Raw genomic sequence first — 23,710 nt, forward strand, 5'->3', positions numbered from 1 at the left:
TAGATCCCATACCTGTACAGTCTTATCATTGTGTGATTTTGTTTTGACAGGTTATGTATTATTTATAAGATTTGTTCTTCATCGCTTGAAAAACATGTTTTGCTTCTTCCCAATTATGTCACATCCAATAATACATTTTCTTTTTGTATGACATTTTTAGCTTACTATACTTAGGTGGAGTGTCTACTGCTCTAAATCTATTCTGTCTTTAGATGTGTGTTAGTCCAGCTCCAAAATGTACCTGGAAGCATATTTGAATGGCTGACAATTATTTTAAATGTTTTGTTTTTTTCCTCACTATCTGAAAATGCTTAATTAATTCACACTTTCCTAGTGCAGCCCATTCAAGTCAAAGAGACAAATTTAGGTGGTAAAAAAATCCAGTGTAAGAAGCTGGTTAAAAGAAATGCAGAAAAAATAGGTTTATGTGGTGGTGTGGTGCAAAGCATTTTTAACAGTTTTAATAAGAGGCCCATAGGAGTAAGTTTCTCATGAAACACATACTAGCATTGCACTGTATATTCAGCTTACATATATTAAAGAATGTATGTGATATCATTTGGCTACAACTTAAAATTAAATTTACTGTGGTAAAGCTAAAAATGTATTTCCATTCTGGAAATGCTCATCCAGAAACATATCCTGTTTTGGCAGTACATTCTTGTTACTGTGCTGATCTTTGCACTGGGTGGCCTGTTAATCAATGCCTTGAACCACAGAGGGGCTTATGGCTGCAGTATTTGGCTAGCATTAATATATCCTAAATCTCACTGTCAGACAATGAGTTACAGGCATCAGTGGGATTATTTCTCTTTGGAGCAGTATTTCAAATTGTATGGCCTGCAAACTCATTGTAATTGTTTATTGTAGTTTATTTAGAGACTGTTTACCCATGTAAATGTTATCCATTAACAATGACATGAATTTAATTTATATACACTGTATTTAATTTAATTTACATTTTGTAGGGATTAGGCATACAGAATTATGGTTTTACTGTGATACAGATATGGGGCTTTACCCAGACTTCAAACTCTGCAGTAATGAGCTTTTAGCGGTATTAATGCTCATTTCGCATACTGACCAGAATTGCCCAGGCCTGACTGCTACATATGTGGCTAGTTTTGCCTCATTAGGATGCCCATTTATTAAAGACCAAATTTTAGAGTTGTTAGAGCTTTTTGAAACCACGATTAAACTGTATTTGTCTAAAATCATGAATGTAATGACAGTTATTAAACGATCTGAATAGAAAAAAGTATGAACAGAAAAAGTGCAGGTAAAAATATGAATATCTCTAAAACCTCAAAAAATTTGTAATAATTGCTAGCGAAAACCCCCCAAAAACCTCAAAGTATGAATGGCTAAAAAAAAGTACAGCTCCCATTGACTTCTATAGGATCTTGGCTGCTTTTACTTGGAGACGTTTTGTATTATAGTTTCATGGTTTTTACATGAAACACTGAGGGGCACATTTACTTAGCTCGAGTGAAGGAATAGAATAAAAAAAAACTTCGAATTTTGAAGTGTTTTTTTTTTTTGGCTACTTCAACCATCGAATTGGCTACTTCGACCTTCGACTTCTAATCGAACGATTCAAACTAAAAATCGTTCGACTATTCAATAGTCGAAGTACTGTCTCTTTAAAAATCTTCAACCCTCTACTTCACCACCTAAAACCTACCGAGCATCAATGTTAGCCTATGGGGAAGGTCCACATAGGCTTTCCTAGGTTTTTTGGATCAAAGGAATTTTGTTCGATCGATGGATTAAAATCGATCGAAGTATTTAACTTCGATAGTCAAATATCGAGGGTTAATTAACCCTCGATATTCGACAAATAGTAAATGTGCCCCTAAATGTTAAAGAATTTAAAAGGAAGCCAAAAAAACTAATTTTTATAGAAAAAATACTTTTTGTAAAAAAAAATTAAACCCAAATGTTAGTAAATAGAGTGTGTCTCAAAAATGTTCTATTTAAATTAAATGGAAGCACTTTATTACACAATAGATATGTTTACTAAAGGAAATTAAATTCTGAGATTTAAGAAAAAAAAAGTCTGTTGGTTGTCAAAAAGTCTGGACTGGTTGTCAAAATACAGTGCATTAGAGAGCAAATACATAGGTGTTTGCAGCAAATATGAATGTGAATTCTGCTTGGAATGGGGATGTTTTTATCAGCAGTAAGCAGCAGAGAGAAGATTAAAAGAGGTGGAATTGGGCTTTCAAATTTTCATGCAGTATTACATGAAAGCTAAAAATTGCATGGTTGCTATATAGATACAATCTGATTGCTTGTATTTATGTTGCTGGACACAGAACCATAAAGGCACCCTCAGCATTTTAAGCATTTTCAGACTTGACTAGTGTCAATGCAAGGTGGGCAGAAACACTTTACATTCATGATGTCCACCCCAAATATTCAGCAGTTGAAGGTTTTAAGTATAAGAAAATGCTGAAAAATAGAGATAGCAAATGGTTTTCCTGTGTTGTTAGCTGAATGACACATTTGTTATTTCAATGTCATTTCATGTCCCTAGGCACCAAACTAGTTGTACAGCTCATGTTTTGACCTTCTTTCAAACAGAGAAGGTTAGAAACTAGGCCTTTCTGCATAGACTACAGTACTGTCTGTTTCTTATTGTTGCAGTACCATTAATTCTGTTGGGTGTATCTTGTAAATATCTTGGTCCTTAAGCAACTTTATAAATGATCTTTTACCATGCAAAACTAGAGGTTGTCCATCATTCATTCTATTGCTTACACATTATGGTTTCAGATAATTTTATACATAACTTCTTCATCCTGCTGAAGAGGTGTTGATCATGTCAAATCTTCTAGACCTTGCCTCATGGCCTTAATGTTTTCCCCTTTTTAAGGTAGAATATACATTGCCATCATATGATTAGTAAATAAGTAGTTCATAACATACATAGGAATTTAGACTGAAAAAAGACATATGTTTATCCTTTCTAAACACTCTGCCAGCTGATCCTGAAGCAGGCGTCACAAAAACACCTAGAAGTCCTACCCCTTAGACCCTCGTACTGTCATGCATGGCGAGAAATATGAAAAAAAATAAAATGTAACTGATACCAATTTTTATTTCTAATTTTAGGGTAGAAAGAATGAAGCTGAACGATACTTCCTGAAGGCAATTCAGCTGGATCCCAACAAAGGCAACTGTTATATGCATTATGGTGAGTGTTTTATTGATTAATAGTGTTTCATAATGTTCTTGGTTGGATGATCATGCCAAAGCATATTCTCCATCCTTTTTTTTTATTTTATACGTGTCCTATACTGTTAGAAACTATTAAATCTTTTTTTTAAGTTGTGTTTTTATTGTTTTGTGCATTGTCCTACATTACTGTGAAACATTAATGACATGTTTCAATACAGAACAACTTGTTTTTTAACCCCAGTTACAGGGGTGTAATCAGCATGTCAAGATTATTGAACAAATATTAAACTTACATGAAAAGCAAAATAAATCAAGGTAAATTAGAAATAGAAGATTTTTTTTAATTAAAGTTACAAAAAAACCTGTGTTTACCTGCGCTGGATTGTGACTGTATTCATTCCCCTACTTGAAGAAAAGCCATTTTAACAGAATATTTTTTAATGTGCTTATCTGTATTTGCAAAAACACCTCAAAACATGCTACTACTTCCCATTTAAATAGGCGTTCTTTAGCTGCTGGCATGTGTTGTGATTGCCTATATATGGAGCCTTGCCACTTTGCTACTTTAAAAATATGTGGGAGGACTAAGTTAGTAAAAGTTTATTTATCTTCCGGAGACATACCCAGCAAAATTTGTGTTTCGGAAATACATTCTATGTAGTCCGGATGAACCTAGTCTAGTTTTGTCCGAAACTCGAATAATTTTAGCGATTCAAGTTTTTTTCCCTCTGAAAACTAATTAATTAATTAATTCGAGTTTTTAGGTTTCATAACTCAAACTCGCAGAATCGAGTTTTCTCTTATATAAAATACCATTCAATTTGTGAGTTTATTTAAATTCAATTGAGGTATAAAAAAAACTCTAACATTTGACCTTTGATAAATAACCCCCTAAATATCTAGTACACAAGTTCAAATGTTCCTACACTTTAATAGTTCATTAAAGTTTCATTCAGCCGTATACGTGTGCCCCTGCTCTCTCTCTGTCCACTTTTTATATCATGGTGGCCAGCTATGGGAAAGACTGCTTCTGTTACAGGGAAACAAACCCCCACCAAAACCAAAGCAATTATTGTAAACAACAAACACTTGCTTAAACTGTGATGTCAACAGGTTCTTTACACCCTTAAATGTATGTCCAAAAGACTTGTATAGTAATTTTACACTCGTATGATTTAAAGAATTTAACCGCAACACTTTTTAACATTACTAGGTGTGAGAGAAAGGTTGAAAAATAAAGAATTAAATAGTTGTATTATTCCATTAAGCATTCTTTTTTCAACTGCTGTATTAATGTAAAAATAGAGTATATTGATTTTTGGTCATAGAAACATAAAAACTTGTGTGCATTTGGTGATCTTAGAAGCTTCCAGCCTCAAACTTTCCTGTGAAAGAAAGATAAAACATAGGGTCTGTGGATGTTAGAACTTCTGGCAAATATGTTAAAAAAAAAAGTTTTATATTTTGGTTTAAGAGCAAATTGGATGCAACCGCACAAATCAGGTTTTCATTATAGATTTAGTTAAAAGTAGAAATGCTGCAGCTTGTGTTTATAGTTCACACCTAAATCTATCAACATGTTATTTTGTAATGCACATATATAAACAATAACCATTAACAACACATAATTCTTTGACGATTACCCCATTAGGTGACACTGTAAAACTTAAGCTCAATTTAAAGTTTGTTTGTAGGACTTAACAAAAGACACTTATCTCTTTACTCTTCCCAAACATGCTGTTCACTGCTGCAGGAATAAATGTGTCTGTCTTCTCAACCCAGATGTTTTTTGCATAACAACAAGAATTTTTTCAGCAGCTCGTCTTTCTATCAGTCACAAGATATATTAGGCAAGGATTTTTTTTTTCATAACAAAGCTAATTTGAATTTCCTTCTTGCCATGTTATCCATAATTTAGATTCAGAGAGTATGTAGCTCCAATTCAACTTATCTTTTGAGTGATATATGTAAATACTGAGAATATAAGTTAGCCAAGTCATGCTTCTCCTCTTCATTGTCTTGTTTGTTCATAAAAAGAGCCCAGTTACATATAGCAAGCATTATTCTCCTTATGAAGCTGTAGCAAAGCTACACAAGATATAAATGTTGCATTTTCTAAAAAAAAAATATTATATTGTAACTCTGCTCAAATCATAAGACACCTTTCAGTTTTATGCTTACAACTTTTCAGTTTTATGCTTATAAACACATTTTAATAGCATTAATTTACAAAACACTCAGTAAGCGTTTGTAAGTTGTATCAAGTATATTTGTGCACAACGTTGCGTTGAGTTTGAAAGTGTACTTTGAAAAAGTTGCCCATTTATTGATATGTTCCTTCGTTTCAGAGCAAATTTATCCACAGCCACCAATTTGTAATCATGTTGCAGTTTTTGTAGGGTGCCATGTCCCCTCACAATCTGATCCTTCTGTATCTAAGAAAAGGAGCCCCTGAAACACTGGGCATTCTACACCATGTTTTTGCACCATGTAACTTTGAAAAAGATTTTCATGGAGAGGATGGAATATCCCACTGAAATATTTGAAATATTAATGCGTTTGCCCATACTCTATTGAATATTCCTTAGTTTACCTCTGACAAAGGTATAGTAACACAAAGGCACAGAAACACCAAAAAATAAGCGAGTTTTATATGCCTTTAAACAATAATGTACTATTACCCTCCACTAATGCGAATTGTGTGTTTGCGTCAGAACCACAACTACTGTTACAAGTTATAACAAGTTGTTGTGTAGCCATTTCAAGTTAAATTAGGGCAAAAAGGTACAGCTTTATAGCAGATAAGCTTTGATCAATACAAAAGGTTTAGTTCTTAAGGCCCCCATACAAGGGCCGATTATAACTTCCGACAGACCGAGCCAGCAGCTTATTGGCCCGTGTGTGGAGCCATCCGACGGGCACCCCAGATCAATATCCGAAATTCAAGCAGATGTTGATCAGGCAGGGTAAAAAAATCCCATTGAATCGCTGCCGTATCTGTTCATTGATGCAGTCCCGCGATCACACCACCTGTATGGCCTCCATTCTGATGGACCCACGATCGGATCAGCCTGTTATCTCCACCTCAATGTGGGCATATCGGGGAGAAATCCGCTCGTTTGGTGACATCGCCAAACCAGCATATCTGCTGATAGAACCATGGACAGCATATAAATGATGCCTGGTTTGCTGGAAGCATTTTGCCTTGTAGTTTGTAAAGCATGCTCCAAACAGCAAGCCTGAAACTGAAGCTAATATTTAGTAATGATTTATGTGCTTTGCAACGTATTGAAAGAACTCTGAAGAGTTAATATATTCAGTTGTTTGATGCTGTTAATGTCTTCACATTGGAATATACTGGGGCTTCAGCTGAGTCAACCTGTTTCTCAAAAATGGGTTCATAAAGCAGATTTCGATTACATTGATTTTCAGTAAGCTTCAATAATACCTTCATTTTATGGTATTACAGCAGACAAAAATACAGTCATGCAACATCATTTTCCTGTTTTGTAGGTAAGTTGGCATACGGTGATGCAGCATAAACTCATTATAATTCTCTTTATAAATTTCTGTGATATATTTGGGAGTCTAGTTATCAATAGGTGAAAGTGAGAGCAAAACAGCTGGCTTTTTTGTTAATGTCCAGTTTCTAACTGTACTGTGCATGCTCGCCCACATGAAAGACTGAATGAAGGAAGGGAGGTAGATCGCTTACTACATGGCCTGTTGCAGTTTTCTGCTACCAGGAGCACCAGCCAGTGGTATCTGGTAAACCAGTCATTACAATCCTTGGGGGGTGCCCTAACACTTGGCACCCCTCCCCCATCAATTGGAGCTTTCATTCTCCTTTACGTTATAGCACCAGCATAGGCATATTCTGTGAAATGAGAACTTTGGTGCTATTTTAAACCGATGCCCATATAACAAGTTATATGATTGCTGCATTTATAAATCTATCTTGCTTTGAATATATGCTTTATATGTGTTTGTTTATTGGTGTTCATATGGGCATTCTTATATGGATAGGGGAATCAGTGGGGTGGATATGCACTAGTACAATGATTATACTTAATTTTGCACATTTGGAATCTTGTGTGTGTGTGTTTACTTTGATAACCATATTATGAAAAGTCAGGACTAGATGTTCATTTATAGATAGCCACTAAATGTGCATTTTCAAAAGTTTTTAACATTTAACCACAACAGGATAAAAAAAAAGACAAAAAGTGCAGGAATTTGATCTGTCAACAACTGTCTTCTTTTACATTTCCCTTTAAAGATATACAGAGTATGTGTACAGCTGTGCATCATTATAATAATAGTCTGTACCTTGCAATTTCAATTGCAAACTGTAACTTCTGCTAATATCAGTCTACTAAAATTATAGCTCTTTAGACTGTTAGAATAACATGCTGTCAGACTTAACAAGTATTTAGACGCCCAGTCTATCTGTAAAAGTATGGGTGGCTTTTCACTGCCTCCAGTTTCTCTGATTAATTTGGTTGAATCAGATGGAAATTTTGATCGTACTTGCCATTAAGAAATGGTGTCTGAAGGCATTCTTTCTTTGCAGCCCAGTGGTTTGAAAACTTCTCCATGCAAGAATTTTCTGTCTCTGGCTCTTAGAAGATGTACAGATTTATGATCACACACATCAAAGCTAATGTAACACAATCACTACAATCGTATTTAAGTCCTATTAAATAGTGACTAATATATTTGTGAACCTTAGTTAGCCCCAAACTGCAGAACTTTAGGCACATTGTTTTACGTTATATCAAACAAATTCATGGTGTCCAAACCACTTTTCATATTATTACTGTATTTTATACACTGTAATATGTGTGGGAATCCTGCCTGATCTTTGTAATACAATTTGCTGAGACAGTGTCTGTGACTGTTTAAATGGTGTAATACTTCCAGGTAATGGTATAAAATATCTAGTACAGGTATGGGATCCGTTATCCGGAAACCCGTTATCCAGAAAGTTCCGAATTACGGATAGAGATGTCGCGAACTGTTCGCCGGCGAACTTGTTCGCGCGAACATCGGGTGTTCGCGCTCGCCGGAAGTTCGCGAACGTCGCGCGACGTTCGCCATTTTGGGTTCGCCATTGTTGGCGCTTTTTTTTGCCCTCTCACCCCAGACCAGCTGGTACATGGCAGCCAATCAGGAAGCTCTCCCCTGGACCACTCCCCTTCCCTATAAAAACCGAAGCCCTGCAGCGTTTTTTCACTCTGCCTGTGTGTGCTGAAGAGATAGTGTAGGGAGAGAGCTGCTGCCTGTTAGTGATTTCAGGGACAGTTGAAAGTTTGCTGGCTAGTAATCGTTTTGATACTGCTCTGTTATTGGAGGGACAGAAGTCTGCAGGGGTTTGAGGGACATTTTAGCTTAGGTAGCTTTGCTGGCTAGTAATCTACCTTCTACTGCAGTGCTCTGTATGTAGCTGCAGTGGGCAGCTGTCCTGCTTCTGATCTCATCTGCTGACTGCTGCAATAACAGTAGTCCTTGTAAGGACTGCTTTTATTTATTTTTTTGTTGTTTTACTACTACTACTACTACTACTACTATAAGAGCCCAGTGCTATTAGTCTAGCAGTGTTGGGGAGTGGGACTGGTGTGCTAATCTGCTGCTCCTAGTAGTTCAGCAGCACCAACTTTAATTTTTTTTTTTTAATATTCATTTTTTTTTATTTTACTTTTTTTTATTTTACTACCACTGTAGTAGTGTATAAGTTGACCTTTTAGGCATTATTTGCCCTGTAGGCATTATTTGCACAGTGTTTTCTTCAACCCGCCATCTAGCTGTGTGACCTTGTTCACATTCTGTCTAAATATCCATAATATTACCGTCTCCAGAAAAAACACCGGAGTGACTTTTTTCAAGCAGCCATAATATATTTTACGTAATCCGTATCCACCGCTGTAGTAGTGTATACGTTGACCTTGTAGGCATTGTTTGCCCAGTTTTTTTGGCCGCAGCCACTGAAGCACAGAGGCCAGAAAAAATATGCCATATAAATGCTGAAAATAGTCATTTTTTGCCATACGTTGACTCAACGTATATGGCAAAAAATGACTATTTTCAGCATTTATATGGCATATTTTTTCTGGCAACTGTGCTTCAGTGGCTGCGACCAAAAAAACTGGGCAAACAATGCCTACAAGGTCAACGTATGGCAAAAAATGACTATTTTCAGCATTTATATGGCATATTTTTTCTGGCAACTGTGCTTCAGTGGCTGCAACCAAAAAAACTGGGCAAACAATGTCTACAAGGTCAACGTATGGCGAAAAATGACTATTTTCAGCATTTATATGGCATATTTTTTCTGGCAACTGTGCTTCAGTGGCTGCGTCCAAAAAAACTGGGCAAACAATGCCTACAAGGTCAACGTATGGCAGTTGTTTAAAGAGAACAGTAGATTACTAGCCAGCAAAGCTACCTAAGCTAAAATGTCCCTCAAATCCCTGCAGACTTCTGTCCCTCCAATACAGAGCAGTATCAAGCAGATTACTAGCCAGCAAACTTACTATCATCTGTCCCTGAAATCACTAACAGCTCTCCCCCTACACTATCTCTTCCAAGCACACACAGGCAGATTTTTCAGATACATTTTTGCCCTTGATCCCCCTCTGGCATGCCACTGTCCAGGTCGTTGCACCCTTTAAACAACTTTAAAATCATTTTTCTGGCCAGAAATTTTTTTTTTAGATGTTAAAGTTCGCCTTCCCATTGAAGTCTATGGGGTTCGCGAACCGTTTGCGAACCGCTCGCGTTTTTGCGCAAGTTCGCGAATATGTTCGCGAACTTTTTTTCCGACGTTCGCTACATCCCTAATTACGGAAAGGCCGTCTCCCATAGACTCCATTATAATCAAATAATCCATATTTTTAAAAATGATTTCCTTTTTCTCTGTTATAATAAAACAGTAACTTGTACTTGATCCAAACTAAGATATAATTAATCCTTATTGTAAGCCAGTGATCCCCAACCAGTAGCTCGTGAGCAACATGTTGCTCTCCAACCCCTTGGATGTTGCTCTCAGTGGCCTCAAAGCAGGTGCTTCTTTTTGAATTCCAGGCTTAGAGGCAAGTTTTAATTGTATAAAAACTAAGTATAGTGCCCAGTAGAACCTCATGTCGGCTGCCAGTCCACATAGGGCTATCAAATAGCCAATCACAGACCTTATTTGGCATCCCACAGGACTTTTTCCATGCTTTTGTTGCTCCCCAATTCTTTTTACTTTTGAATGTGGCTCACGGGTAATAAAGGTTGGGGACCCCTGTTGTAAGCAAACCCAGCCTATTGGGTTTATTTAATGTTTACATGATTTTCTAGTAGACTTAAGGAGTGAAGATCCAAATTACGGAAACACCCGTTATCCGGAAAGCCCCAGGTCCCGAGCATTCTGGATAATAGGTCCCATACCTGTAGTGATATGGCTAATGCAACTGGACCCGCTTAGTGATCTTGAAACAATAACATTTATAGTTAGGTTGAAAAAAGACACATGTCCATCAAGTTCAACCTTGTATGTCTATATATAACCTACCTAACTGCTAGTTGATCCAGAGGAAGGCAAAAAAACCTTCTGAAGCCTCACCAATTTGCCTCAGAGGGGGAAAATGACTACCTAACTCCAAGATGGCAATCGGACCAGTCCCACAAAATCTTTGGTGGTACTATTGCACATGGAGCCTGTCACCACTATCTGTCTGTCACTCATTCCAATGCAGCTATATGGGAAACTGCTGATTAAGACATCTGTCGGGGTTACGGAGAACCTTCACTAAGAAATGCTAACCTCTGCATTAGGCAGTGTTTTTCCTATATATTACTATGGAAAAGAGTGAAAAGCAGATAAGAAGTATTTATTCACCATTGTTTTTTAAATAGAACCAAAGCCACCTTACTTAATGCAATCAACACCTAATATTCAGTCGAGTAGACTGCAAGGCAAACATTGTACTATGTTTAGTTAGATTTTTTTTCTCCTTATTAATGTCTTGGAAGTAGGCATTTTAAAATATGTACAAATGATATAAAATTACATTTTAGACTTGTTAGGTTTTTATGTAGAATATTTCAGAGTTCTAATTTGAATCATTATTTAGCTACACAATAAAAGTATAAAGATTAGATTCCTGATTATATATATTACTCTGCTGAAGAGCTTTATGTGATGAAAAAAAATGGCAATGTTGACTTTCTATCAGCGAGAGAAAGTGACTTAATTTTCTCTAATCAACTCAATTGTGTGTATACTGTATGTATTGCAGGGCAATTTCTTCTAGAAGAAGGACGCCTTTTAGAAGCTGCAGAAATGGCAAAGAAAGCAGCGGAACTTGACATCTCGGAATTTGATGTAGTATTCAATGCAGCTCATATGCTCAGGTAAGTGACTTATTAAACACCTACAGTAATTTACCAACAGAAGCTTTTGAATATAAAAGGAGGGGGGGGACTGTCAACCAATGTTATTTTAGAGCTAAGAGTATCCTAAACATTTTCTGTAGGAAAAATCATTTAACCTTCATGTCACCTGCCATAAACTTGAATGCCTTTTTCCATTTAAGTCAATGGAATTTATAGTTTTGAGCATTATTACACCATCAGAAATATACCAGAGTGAGGCCTTTTCAAAAGAAGGCAAATACAGAAATATGCACTTTTGTTCCCTGAGCCAGGTAATGGCCTTCCCCACATATTTATTTGGCTATAATTTATCCTTTAATTTCTACTACTTGTTCCTCTCCAAAGGACTGTTACGCATGGGCGTTTATTCATGCCTTCCTGTGCGGTGTGCCATGGCACGGGAATGCATGAGTTAATGAAACCCATACTTCCCTATGTTGCCTTTACCTACGCACTCTGCTGAACAGACAAATGAAGGTGAGGTGGGAAACATAAGGAAGAGGGGGCTGTATTAACTCATGTCTTCCCATGAATGGAATGGAATGCATAACAATGACACCCTTGGGAAACACCCATGTGTCATAGCCCTAAACTTAAACCTGCAGCCAAACATTCTGATCACTTGCTGTGTCCAGCTCTTTGCAAGGATCTTTTTTATTAACCCCCTGGATTATGAGTGTGATTTGTCATGCTGACATCAAATATAGATGCTCTTAGAAGTTAAGGGGTTAAGTAAGTATCCTAAAGCTTTTTATTATTTCTCCATTCCCACAATACCTTTGCATCAATACAGATTTCCGTTATGTGATGCCTTTTTATACAATCCCAACTTTGCTAATTGAAATTAATGTTTTCTCAGCACTTTTACATTGGTAAATATATAGTGAATAAAGTACCCCTTATTGTAAAATATAAGGATATTATAGTCACCGAGGAGTTACTTCGGCCTCGTACTTTTATACAGGTCATGGAACTCCGAGGTTACTTATAATGTCCTTATATTTTCCAATAAGGGGTACTTTTTTATAATACACAAGTTTTAGTGAGTCATGTGACAGAAATTACATCACTACTCACGGTTTATAACTGATGACATCACTAGTCACTGTTTATAAAGATATACTTTAAAAGATATTCATGGCTTTTGTGTAGTGTATATATATATATATATATATATATATATATATATATATATATATATATATATATATATATATATATATATACATATCCTATATAATAAAGTTGAAGTGTCTCTGCGTCCAGTCCCTGTGTCCGTGGGATTGCGCTACTGCGCATGTGCCCCACGGACCGTCTCTGGCGAATTTTCTACATATGTTCTAGCGTTAATTTAACGGGCTTAATGTCTAGTGTGTATATATATATATATATATATATATATATATATATATATATATTTATTTAGAGGAAACCGTAATATAACGAGTAAGTGATTCTTGGATGGGAGGAAAGGACTATAATCTGTCTTTGTTATGTGCTGGGGAAGTTAAAGGACCAAATCAAGCAGTAAGTGCATAAATCAGGAATGAGTTCATAAACTGGGCATGTTAGCTGATGTTTCATCTTTACAACTATAAAGCCTAAACAGAATGAAATAGGAGCCCTCGTTAGGCTATTGCATTGTCTGGTGAGCCCATATATTGTTTGTATGTTTTGTCTGGTTAAGAGTCTGCACCAGATGAAATGGACTGTTCTTTTTATCTCTGTAGGAAAGGAGCTGACATATTGTGCTTGGATTTATTGGCCAGATCCACAAATAATAAATACAAAAGCATCTTTATGCATCTGTACCTGTGTATCTTGGCAGTTATATATTGATTGCTGAATTGCAAATTAGGCTGGATAAAAACAAGCAAATTCCAATTCCTTCTTCCCCTGTATTTGTCTCTCTGCACCCAACAGTGTGCATTTGTGTTATTGGAGCCCCACTTTTGCTCATTCCACAAACTGCTTTTTTTTTCTCATCTATTTTTCATGGCCTGTTCTCACATTGCTTTTTCTGTTTAAAAAAGAAAGTGAAAAAAGCAGTAGATGTTGAGAAAACAAATGTTTGAAATCAGTCAATAAACCCAGCATTGCCTTTGTGTTTGCTCTCTAGCTTGAACCATCTATCTGCAGCGTTCCTTTCCAAGTTTACTCTAGTCCCCTGACACTAACAGTACATTTTTTTTAATATAGAGCCAGGTTTTTGGGCTTTTCCATAGTATTCTACAAACATACCCATTATTATCTATACATGCACTGATTTAATAATTATTAATTTGGTTCAGCTGCGGTGCCTCCATGGTCTAAAATAACAGGAAATAATTTTCTCTTTGATATATGCTACTTAATGTTGGTGTGAATCATAATATGTGGCCAGCAGTTAAAACAATGTGACCTTCCTCGGTGATGACTCTTCTCATTTTCTGGTCAGTCAGGAAAGATTTTGTCAGTTGATATTACTTTTTAGGTTTTAATACATAAACTGCTAAATAGCTGTGGCTTTTTGTTACACAAACAAAGCAAACGTCTGACCACTGTGTTCCAGTATATTTTCAGTACCTTTTTAGGTTTAAATATATCATCATATTACATGAAAATGAAAAAAACCCATATTATGTATTATACTGTTTGGCAATCATATAGATCATAGATAAGACCAATGCAATTATAATGCAACAGGGTCCATGTATTACAAAGCAGCCCCAAATTTGGATTTTCCCGCAAACCTAGGAAGGGAAATTGGAGGTAAATAGTGATGGTCGAATTTTGACACCCGCATTAAAGTCAATGGGTGTGCGAAAAATTTTGATGCACAACAGTTTTTATGCACTCAACTATTCTGATTCACGTCCAAATTTTTCGACGCGCCAAATTTTCACGAGTTTATTAAACAGCGGCAAAACGCGGAAATTCGGATCGCAAATATATTTGCCCATCACTACAGATTATAATTTACCGTGCTTCAAATTGTCGCCAGTGTCGGAATTGTTGCGGGCGCCGGTTTTGACGCCCGCAAATTGACGCCCAAAATTTTTGGACCTTCCGTGAATTCCACGGGAAATTCGCTAATTTTTCGGCAAAACAAGACAAATTCGTCCATCACTATTGTTGAGTTTTGTTTTGCTAGTTGGTATCTGTAGAGCCTATATGGCATATACTACTTTAAGGGTATGCCTTGTATTTAGTGTAACAAATGAAAAATGAAATTTAATGTGCAGTCATTTGAAAGGAGTCTACTGAATATTACAACAATTACACCTCCTGTTTGTGCTCTAGCCTTTAAGAATAAAGAAGATTCTATATTTGGGAGCTACTTGCTGAATCTCTGAGCTAAGGCTACAGTTGTGCTTTTATTTTTACATTTTATTGCTTATCTTTATTTCTAGACCCTACCTTATTTACTTTCCAGACTCTCTTTCAGACCACTGCATGGTTGCTAGGGTAAATGTGACCCTAGCAATTAGATGGCTGCTGAAATTCCAAACTGGAGAGCTGAATAACTGGGAAAAAATGAAAAATTTCTTAGATATCCCTGAGTGTATCATAAAAAAAATTATTTAAAGGTGAACTACCCCTTAAAAGATTTTGGAGCAGTTTACGAATATGTGGTTACTTCATCTATATTAGCAATATATAAATATAATATCAATTGGAGATGGCTAATTCCCATATTCCATTTCTCATATTTATTGAATTACTTGTTTACTGATTTTCAACTGAAAGACTGTTACTATTCACTTATTTCAGTTGGACAAGTGACACGTTGTACAGCAAGGTGAAGCATGTGGCCATAATATCACATACTTAGATTTATTTATGAATACTTAAAACCGAGGACAGACGCAGCATTTTTATATCGCTTGCAATAAGTGGTAGCTTCACTTTGCACATAGAAAATTGGTTTGTTTTTAATTATATTATTTTGAAATTACTGTAGCTTCTTAATAATACCATATTTGTAGCTTCCATCTGTCTACAATGTACAGGTATGGGCCCTGTTATCCAGAATGCTTGGGACCTGGGGTTTTCCGGATAACTGATCTTTCTGTAATTTGGATCTTCATACCTTGCGTCTACTAGAAGATCATTTAAACATTAAATAAACCCAATAGGCTGGTTTTGCTTGACAAAAGGATTACTTATATCTTACGGTAGTTGGGCTCAAGGACAAGGTACTGTTTTATTATTGAAGTCGAGAAAGGAAATCATTTTTAAACATTTGGATTATTTGGATAAAATTGAGTCTGAGAGACAGCCTTACCATTTTTCAGAGCTTTCTGGATAACAGGTTTCTGGATAACTGATCCCATACCTGTACATACTAATGTTGCCAGGATTCTCATAGTGTAGTGCTAGGTGTAATGCTGACCTTATAAATGATGGGTTTATTTATCTGCATTTCCTTACAGTGCGACCAACTATATTAATTCTTTAGTTGCTCTGTAACCAATTGCAACCAGCTTTTCAGTGGGTGTGGCTACAGCTGGCCTGTGAATTAGTGTAATAGATTAATAGAGCTGGCTTCCAACCCTGGATGAAAATAACTGACACTTGTTTATACTTTTGTACTGGTAATTAAATATTATTATTAAACTACACCCATTTGGCATTAATGAAATATTTACCATGATGCCGTTCATGAACATAAGAAATCATCATGGAATCCTATGTGGATTGTTATGTCAATAGGTATCTGGAAGATTGTTCACAAATATCACGTGGGATATCCTGCTTGTTTCTTCTGGGAAGATCATATGAAATTGTAGTAATAAAATAATATTACCAAAAATAGTGTCTTGCAATGGAAAAAAAATTTCAGCTTTCAGGCAACGCACTAATAAGTATGCAATAGCCATTAAACCTTTTGTGCTTTCTGAAAAAGCTCATATTTCTGGAAGCAGACTACAAGCTAGACACAACCAATTCTTATTTTGTTGGAAACTAATTTACCATTTTTTATAGTGACATGAATTCTATAAGGAGTTAGACTTTGCCCTTGAAGAAGCAGGTTTAACAACGGTTGCCTTTTAAGAAGGGGAGGGGGAAGTATTTTCATGCTCGCTGGCTACTAGAAGTTACTGATGCAGGAAGTGTCTTGTGACACTTCTTTGCTCAATTTTTAGTGCTAAAAATTATGATTCAGGTGAATGAAAACAATACAAGCCTTAAAAATCTGCCTCTTAATTTACATATTCCTATTACCTCATTAAGGGCTGTTACAGACAAGCGTTTTAGCTGCGCTCCCCTGCATTCCAGTTTCATGCATTCAGCCGCAGTGGAGCGCCAGAGTAGACGCACTGAATTCTTTTCAATGGGGCTGTACTCACACAGTCGATTGTAAGCGCCAAACGCAGGTTGTGACACAGTATGTTGCATTTTTCCTGCGTTCTGTGCTTACATGCGCCTGTGTAGAGAATTCAGTGCGTCTACTCCGGCATTCCCCTGCGGCTGAATGCATGAAACCGGAGCCCAGGGGAGTGCAGCTAAAAACGCTCATCTGTAAGAGCCCTTAGGGTAGGTTAGATGGTGATTTTAACCACAAAATTTATTTATGTACAGGTACTTAACAATAAAATATGCATATAAGTATCTCCAGCCATTCATACTGCTAGTCAGCCTCTGCTTATTCTGTGTGTCAGAGATTACACTAACAAAGTATATGTTAATTGGCAGGTCCTCCCCTTCGACCCAACAGTTGTTCAGATTGATATACTGGCTAGGCACAAATGCCATATATACTGTAGCTGCTTTTATGTGCATTGTCCCAAATATATTCTCAAGTTCTGCTTGTTAGATCAACCCCCATCCCCAACTAAGATCTGCTTTATACAGGTGAACCACAAAAAGCTTTCATCATTTAATCTATTGGCTGCTTTCATAACTTCTTGAAATAGGTCTATATTTTAATAACAAATTGGCATTCTGAACAATGACAGAAGCATCTGTTTAATTTTTATAAATAGCCCTAGAAACTGCTAAGCACTATGGAAACAAGGAGACTGTTTAGAGTACATAGGCTGCAACAGCCATGAGCCATATTATTCAGCAAGCAGCACAGTTGTGATTATCAAAATCACTGAGAAAATGTCCTTTCGTATTGCATACATGAATATCACAATTTAAAGGAACTGGCACTTTTGCTGTAAATGGGAAACAAGCTAATTCCTGCTATTTTCTCTTTTAACCGTAGGCAAGCAAGTCTCAATGAAGAAGCAGAGAAATACTATAAACTGGCAGCGGGGCTGAGACCGAATGTAAGTGTGTTGCTTTCTGTGATTTTTTTTGGGAATCCTACTAAATAATGAGTAAAAAGTTAACATAACTGACTTAGAAAAGACTTTTGTTTTGGAAATAACGCGAGTTGTCTTTTGTGCGGTTTTCTGTTAAAACGTACCTGTCATCTATGCATAAAAAACTGCATAATGAAAGTCCTTTGCAAATGAAACATGGTACACAAATGATATTTTTTTTTTCATGAAAGCATCCATACCTGTTATAAAGGTGTTTAAATATCTGAGTTGTCAATCAAATATTATCTGCCTGCCTCTATGCCATTCAACTATTCTTACATGTCACTGCACTCCTCAAATTCCCCTTTCCCTCCTCATACTCCATAATTGTGTAGGGCACTGAGCATGGGCATTAGGTCCCCCATTCTGATGCATACACAAGATTTTGGGGTGATACACAATTTGTCTTAATAACAGTGTCCACAAAATAGCACCTGCCTGCTTGCTGTGATTGTATAATCCCAACACTGAAGGAAACAAAATGTAAACAATAAATATATTGTAAGTAAATTTATTTTGCTCAACTAACATGATAGAAAAGAATTTGGAATTATTTCTTAGGGTGACAGGTCCCCTTTAAAGGAACAGTTCAGTGTAAAAATAAGAACTAGGTAAATAGATAGGCTGTGCAAAATTAAAAATGTTTCTAATGTAGTTAGTTAGCTATAAATGTAATCTATAAAGGCTGGAGTGAGCGAATGTCTAATATAACAGAACAGAGCCCAACTTCCTGCTTTGCAGCTCTCTAACTCTGAGTTAGTCAGTGACTTTAAGGGGGGCCACATAGAACATAACTGTTCAGTGAGTTTGCAATTGATTCTTAGCATGCAGCTCAGATTCAAAAGCAAACGGTTATGACCCATGTGTCTCTCCCTTAAGTTTCCACTGATTGGTTACCAGGCAGTAACCAATCAGTGGAAACCAAAAGAGCTGCAAAGCAGTAAGTAGTAAGCTGGCTATTACATTAGGCATCCAGCCAATCCAGCCTTTAAAAATTATACATTTTTGGCTAACTAACTATTTTGAACATTTTTTATGTTGCACAGCCTATCTGTTTATCCAGTTTTTATTTTTATACTAAACAATTCCTTTAAAGATAAAGAATATTTCATAGCATTTGGATTACCGAAACAGCCATTTTATAAGATACTTTGCTGTGAAAGTAATATACTCAGCATTCCACATTGTTCTTATCTGTTCTTTTGTGCATGGTTGCTATATTTAAGGCCCCTGAGGGATGCTCATATTGACCTCTGTGGGAAAAAGCTGAAGTAACATGTTACTGCATTTTACAGTTGAAGAATAAATCGCCTAACATGATCCGAACTCCTAAAATCTGGAGGGATTTAGAGCACATAGCAATGCAGAATTTACACTGCTGGCTGCCTCAACAGAGGAAGCATTCATTAAGATGTGTCATATGACATCATAGACTTACGGGTTGAAGTTTCCCTCTGAGTTTTTACATGACATTTGTTTTTCCAATTTCAACATTCATGTTACAGAATTTTTCTGGAAGTATAGAGTTTCCTTCTACACTTTTAATGGGCATATCTACTTGTTTTTAAAATTTATGAGTTTAGTTTAATTTTTTCAATTGGCTATTAAAAGGTTTGGCTGTTTTAGTGAAGAATTACAGGTTAACATATATGTTGTGTCACAAAATTATCAGTCAGTCTGGACAACTATTTGTAGGTTTATGGCTATATGTATTAGTCTTTCCCACCATTCCTAGTACACACTAACCTTGTGTAGGTAATGCTGTATGCAACAGGGTTGAAACCAGATGAGTCAATACATAAAACATAGATGGAGTGACATTTCAAGACGACAACACTGTTTACAAAGGGTGGCTTATGATATGTATGGTACAAAACTATTTTTCTCAAAACTCAAAATTTAGCTTACTGCTGTTTAGCTACTGCTGTTACTAGTGATGAGCAATTTTTTTTGTGTGGTATTGACTTGTGTTAAAACCTGCCCTTTTGTTGGGGTTGAATTTTTTACCATATTCATGCTAAATTTTCATCTTGGCTATTGTTTTGCTAAAAAAAATATTGGAAAAAACAAGCTAATTAAGGCATTAAATAAATAATGCCCTAAAAAAAGTACATAAAACGCAAATAGTTTTTATCAACATACATGCAAAAATCAGCTTTAGTTCGAATTGAACCCTGGCCCTTGGCATTGAAAATTGTAAGCCATGAGCTCAAACCCCTACACCTTGGGGATCTTGGTCTTGGTATATTAGAATATATTTATTTCTTAGAAACCTGAAGTTGAGGTGAACATGGTCACCTGACAGTTTTGTTAACATTTCTACAGTGCCAACATGTTTCATACATATTACTATAGATTAAAGAAGAAGTGATCATTTTAGTCCAAATACAATTTCCTTAAAAACAAGGCACCTAACACATTTCATTCTCTCCTGGGAACTTCATCACCTTTTGCTGAAATGCTTTTAGATCATTTATGTGATAAGGAAAAAGTAATAGAATTAAGAAATCTCTAATGAGATAAAGATATTTCATTTTTTTTTTTTACAATGGTTTACCCAAACCCATGGGTCAAAGAATGATAAATATCTTAAGGTGGCCATAGACGTAACAATTACGATCTTTCTTGGAAAAGATCTTTCCAAGAAAGATTGTTCGTTTCAATACACGTGTAAAGCTGAATCGTCAGATGTACAGGTAGATATATACGGGAAGAAACAATAGATTTCTACCTGTATCTGACAATTCAGCACTAACAATGGGCGATGTTTGGGTCCCTTAAAAGTCACCCGATCAAAATTTTCCGTCCAGCCCGATCGATGAGCCGACCGATATCCAAGTCTTCTGCCGATATTGGTCTGCTCTTTTTCCACCATACACGCAACGAATACCGGACGAAAATTTGTTTCGTACGATATTATCTGTGCGTCTATGGCCACCTTAAAAACACAAATGCCTCACTATAATCATATTGGTAAATAAAAACTGTTTAAATTCTCTAAACATGCATCCTTGTCCTTACCTCTCACAATGTTAAAGCTTTTCAATAATATTCTATAATCATTTCCTTTTAGTGTTTCTTTTGAAATAATTAAGATGCACAGAATCTAGCCTGAAGTATATTAAACAAATTCCAGGTAACCCAAGCCTACATTCTTGAGATTGATAGCTCTCACATGTGTTCATCTAATGGGCCTAGTGGTCTAATCTGACATTAGTGTTGTCTGTATTCTGTAATGCTTAATAGTCATCAGTGTTCTGCTGCCTTGAGCAGCTGCATCAATGCTACAAAATGTAAGTTGTTTTTATGTTATGAAGAGAATATGAAGATGCATTGAAACCATGCTATTTAAATATATTTACAATTTACTTTTTTTTTATTTTTGAAACTATGCAATGGTTTTATATAATGTCTTCAGTGGCAGGCACTATCTAAATGCCCCTGTTTAAATACTGAGCACATGGGCCATAAAAGCTGTTGTGGACCAGATATTTTGATACAAAATGGTAAAGTTAGGGATGGACCATGGCTTTTTGCCACTAAGTAACTAGTCCAGTATGTAGGAAATGCTTTGTACTGTGTAGTTACTTATTTTCTTCTGGGAAGCTTTTTTTTATTTAAAGATATGGTTTTTTTACACAGTTTAGTAAAACAACATTTACATATATTTTGAGACATCAACAATTTTAGTTGTGATGCAGGTTGCTGTTTCTCTGGATACTTGGGATATTTGTACATAGACTGGGTTCCAAAGTTAGTTGTAACTGCAGACTACTTCCCAGTTGTTCACTAAAAATATACGATATGTAGTCTCTAAACCCAATAAAGTGTATGTTTTATCCTCCATAACTCTTGAACATTTGGGGCATTCAAAGTAGGGAGATCTACATATTGGAACTTATTCCCTAAACTTCAGTCTTGTTTGATTTTAGTGTATCAAGAACTGCACTTTTATATGGGGTGTGGCCCATAACAGCTACTACAATTCAATTTAATATTGTTGCTTTTTATTATTTTAACATAATTAAACCAGCCTTGCTCTAAGAGTCAGTGAGCAGCTGGTTGACTGTCAATTTTTTGTTTGTTTTCTCCTTCTTAGAGGTTGATGTATTAATGCTCGAGCCTACTTCTCTTGTGATACACAACAACAGTGTATCACAAGAGAAGAGAGAAAAGGAAAGGAAAGGTAGAAGAAAAGAAAGTGAGGCGGAGGGGAGCGGAGGGAGGGGTCGAACGTACAGAGTAATTATACACAATAATGCAATGCATACATGCTAGACCTTAAAAAACATGCGGGCTGTTAGTTTCAGGGTTGAGCACCCAGATCATCCAAATTGCAATGAACTTGTCCACGCAGCCTCTAGCAAAGTAGGCGGCCTTATAGCATGGCAGTGCCTTGTTAACTAGTTCTTTCCAGGTTGCAAGTGTTAGTGGGTCAGGCCTGTTCCATTTCAAGACTATCTGTTTGCGTGCATAGTACAGTAGCAATTGTAGCAATGTTCTGTCGGACCCATTATCAACAATACCCTTTGTCAGACCCAACAGCGCCAGTGCTGGGTCCAGGGGTATCTCGAGGACCATTATTTTAGATATAAAGGCAATTAGCTGTGTCCAGTAGGTCACTAGTTTGGGGTAAGACCATATCATATGTATCCAAGTACCCGGGTGGCCGCAGCCTCGAGTACAACTGTCGTCTCTGGTTGGAGTGATGTGGTAGAGGCGCTCAGGAGTTAGATAGGATCGGTGGAGGAATTTCACCTGAATCAGCTTGTCCCTGCTGGCTATCATGGGTTGAGTCAGTAATCTGAGAATTTCTGACCATTTATCAGGGTCTAAATCCACTATGTCCTGGAGCCATTTGCCATAAGTGCAGAGCTCCTGTCTCTCTTGCCGTGATTGGAGGGTTTGGTAAATGGTGGAGAGAGGTTTGGGCACATCCTGGAGTTGTGATCAGATCAATTTTTAGCTGGAAATTAGGTTGTTATTTGGATATTTATGAAGTACTGTTTTTAGTAGATTGCTTCCAAGTCAGACTATTACAAATTGTTCTGATTAACACATGGTTAACATATGGGCTAATTACTGGATTATGTCACATAATTTAACACTTTCGCAGTATGAACCAAGTACTTCATCAGTATCTACTGGCTTTCACCAGGAGTGCAAAAGATTAGCTTTGTCAGTTGTATGTACTAAATATATACTGTTTACACAGTAGGATTAATCAAATGGATCGTGTGTGTAGCAAACCTCTGAGCTGTAGCTATTACATTGGGACCTTGTTTTTTTGGTTTTGGTCAGGTACATTTGTACATTTTGATTGTGGCTTAGTCAGGAAAATAATAATCATTGCAAAATAAAACAAGCGTACAAAAAAGTTGTTTTTTTTTATATAATTTTTTTACATGCTGTACTGAGGAATTAAAACAAGTACATGCAGTTTAGTCTTGCCCAACTTAATTCTATGAAAATCATTCAGTGTGTGGGGCCCTAATTAAATCAAGCAGTTGTAAAATTGTGTTTATCCACAGGCATAACCAAGTTAATGTGTATAATAACATCAGCTGATTTAAAACAGTTTAGAGTTACATTTCCATATAGTTTTATGTCCATACTTGGCAAAACTTTGGAAATTATGAAGGTTAGTCAATGTTTATGCAGCAAGATATAGATCTGTCAAGACATTGCTAATTTCTCACTAAATATTGCATCCCTCTCTAGACAATTTACATGACCAAAATATTTAAATGATCTGAACATCCATAACCTTTATTCCAAGATTGCTTGGAAGTAAGTTTTCCTAGCTCTCTTTG

At 36.3% G+C, this 23,710-nt stretch overlaps 1 protein-coding gene across 2 annotated transcripts in view; it reads left to right on the top strand.

Moving 5' to 3' along the window:
- Window positions 1-23,710, top strand: part of tmtc2.L (transmembrane and tetratricopeptide repeat containing 2 L homeolog) — a 151,380-nt gene that overhangs the window by 111,836 nt on the left and 15,834 nt on the right. For both annotated transcript variants that reach the window (XM_018252372.2, XM_018252371.2), the window contains 3 exons: window positions 3,118-3,199; window positions 11,466-11,580; window positions 17,798-17,861. In XM_018252372.2, coding sequence (XP_018107861.1) covers window positions 3,118-3,199; window positions 11,466-11,580; window positions 17,798-17,861 — 261 coding nt within the window. The remainder of the gene's footprint in view (window positions 1-3,117; window positions 3,200-11,465; window positions 11,581-17,797; window positions 17,862-23,710) is intronic.

Source organism: Xenopus laevis, chromosome 3L, assembly GCF_017654675.1.
Source record: "Xenopus laevis strain J_2021 chromosome 3L, Xenopus_laevis_v10.1, whole genome shotgun sequence".
Classification (NCBI taxonomy): domain Eukaryota; kingdom Metazoa; phylum Chordata; class Amphibia; order Anura; family Pipidae; genus Xenopus; species Xenopus laevis.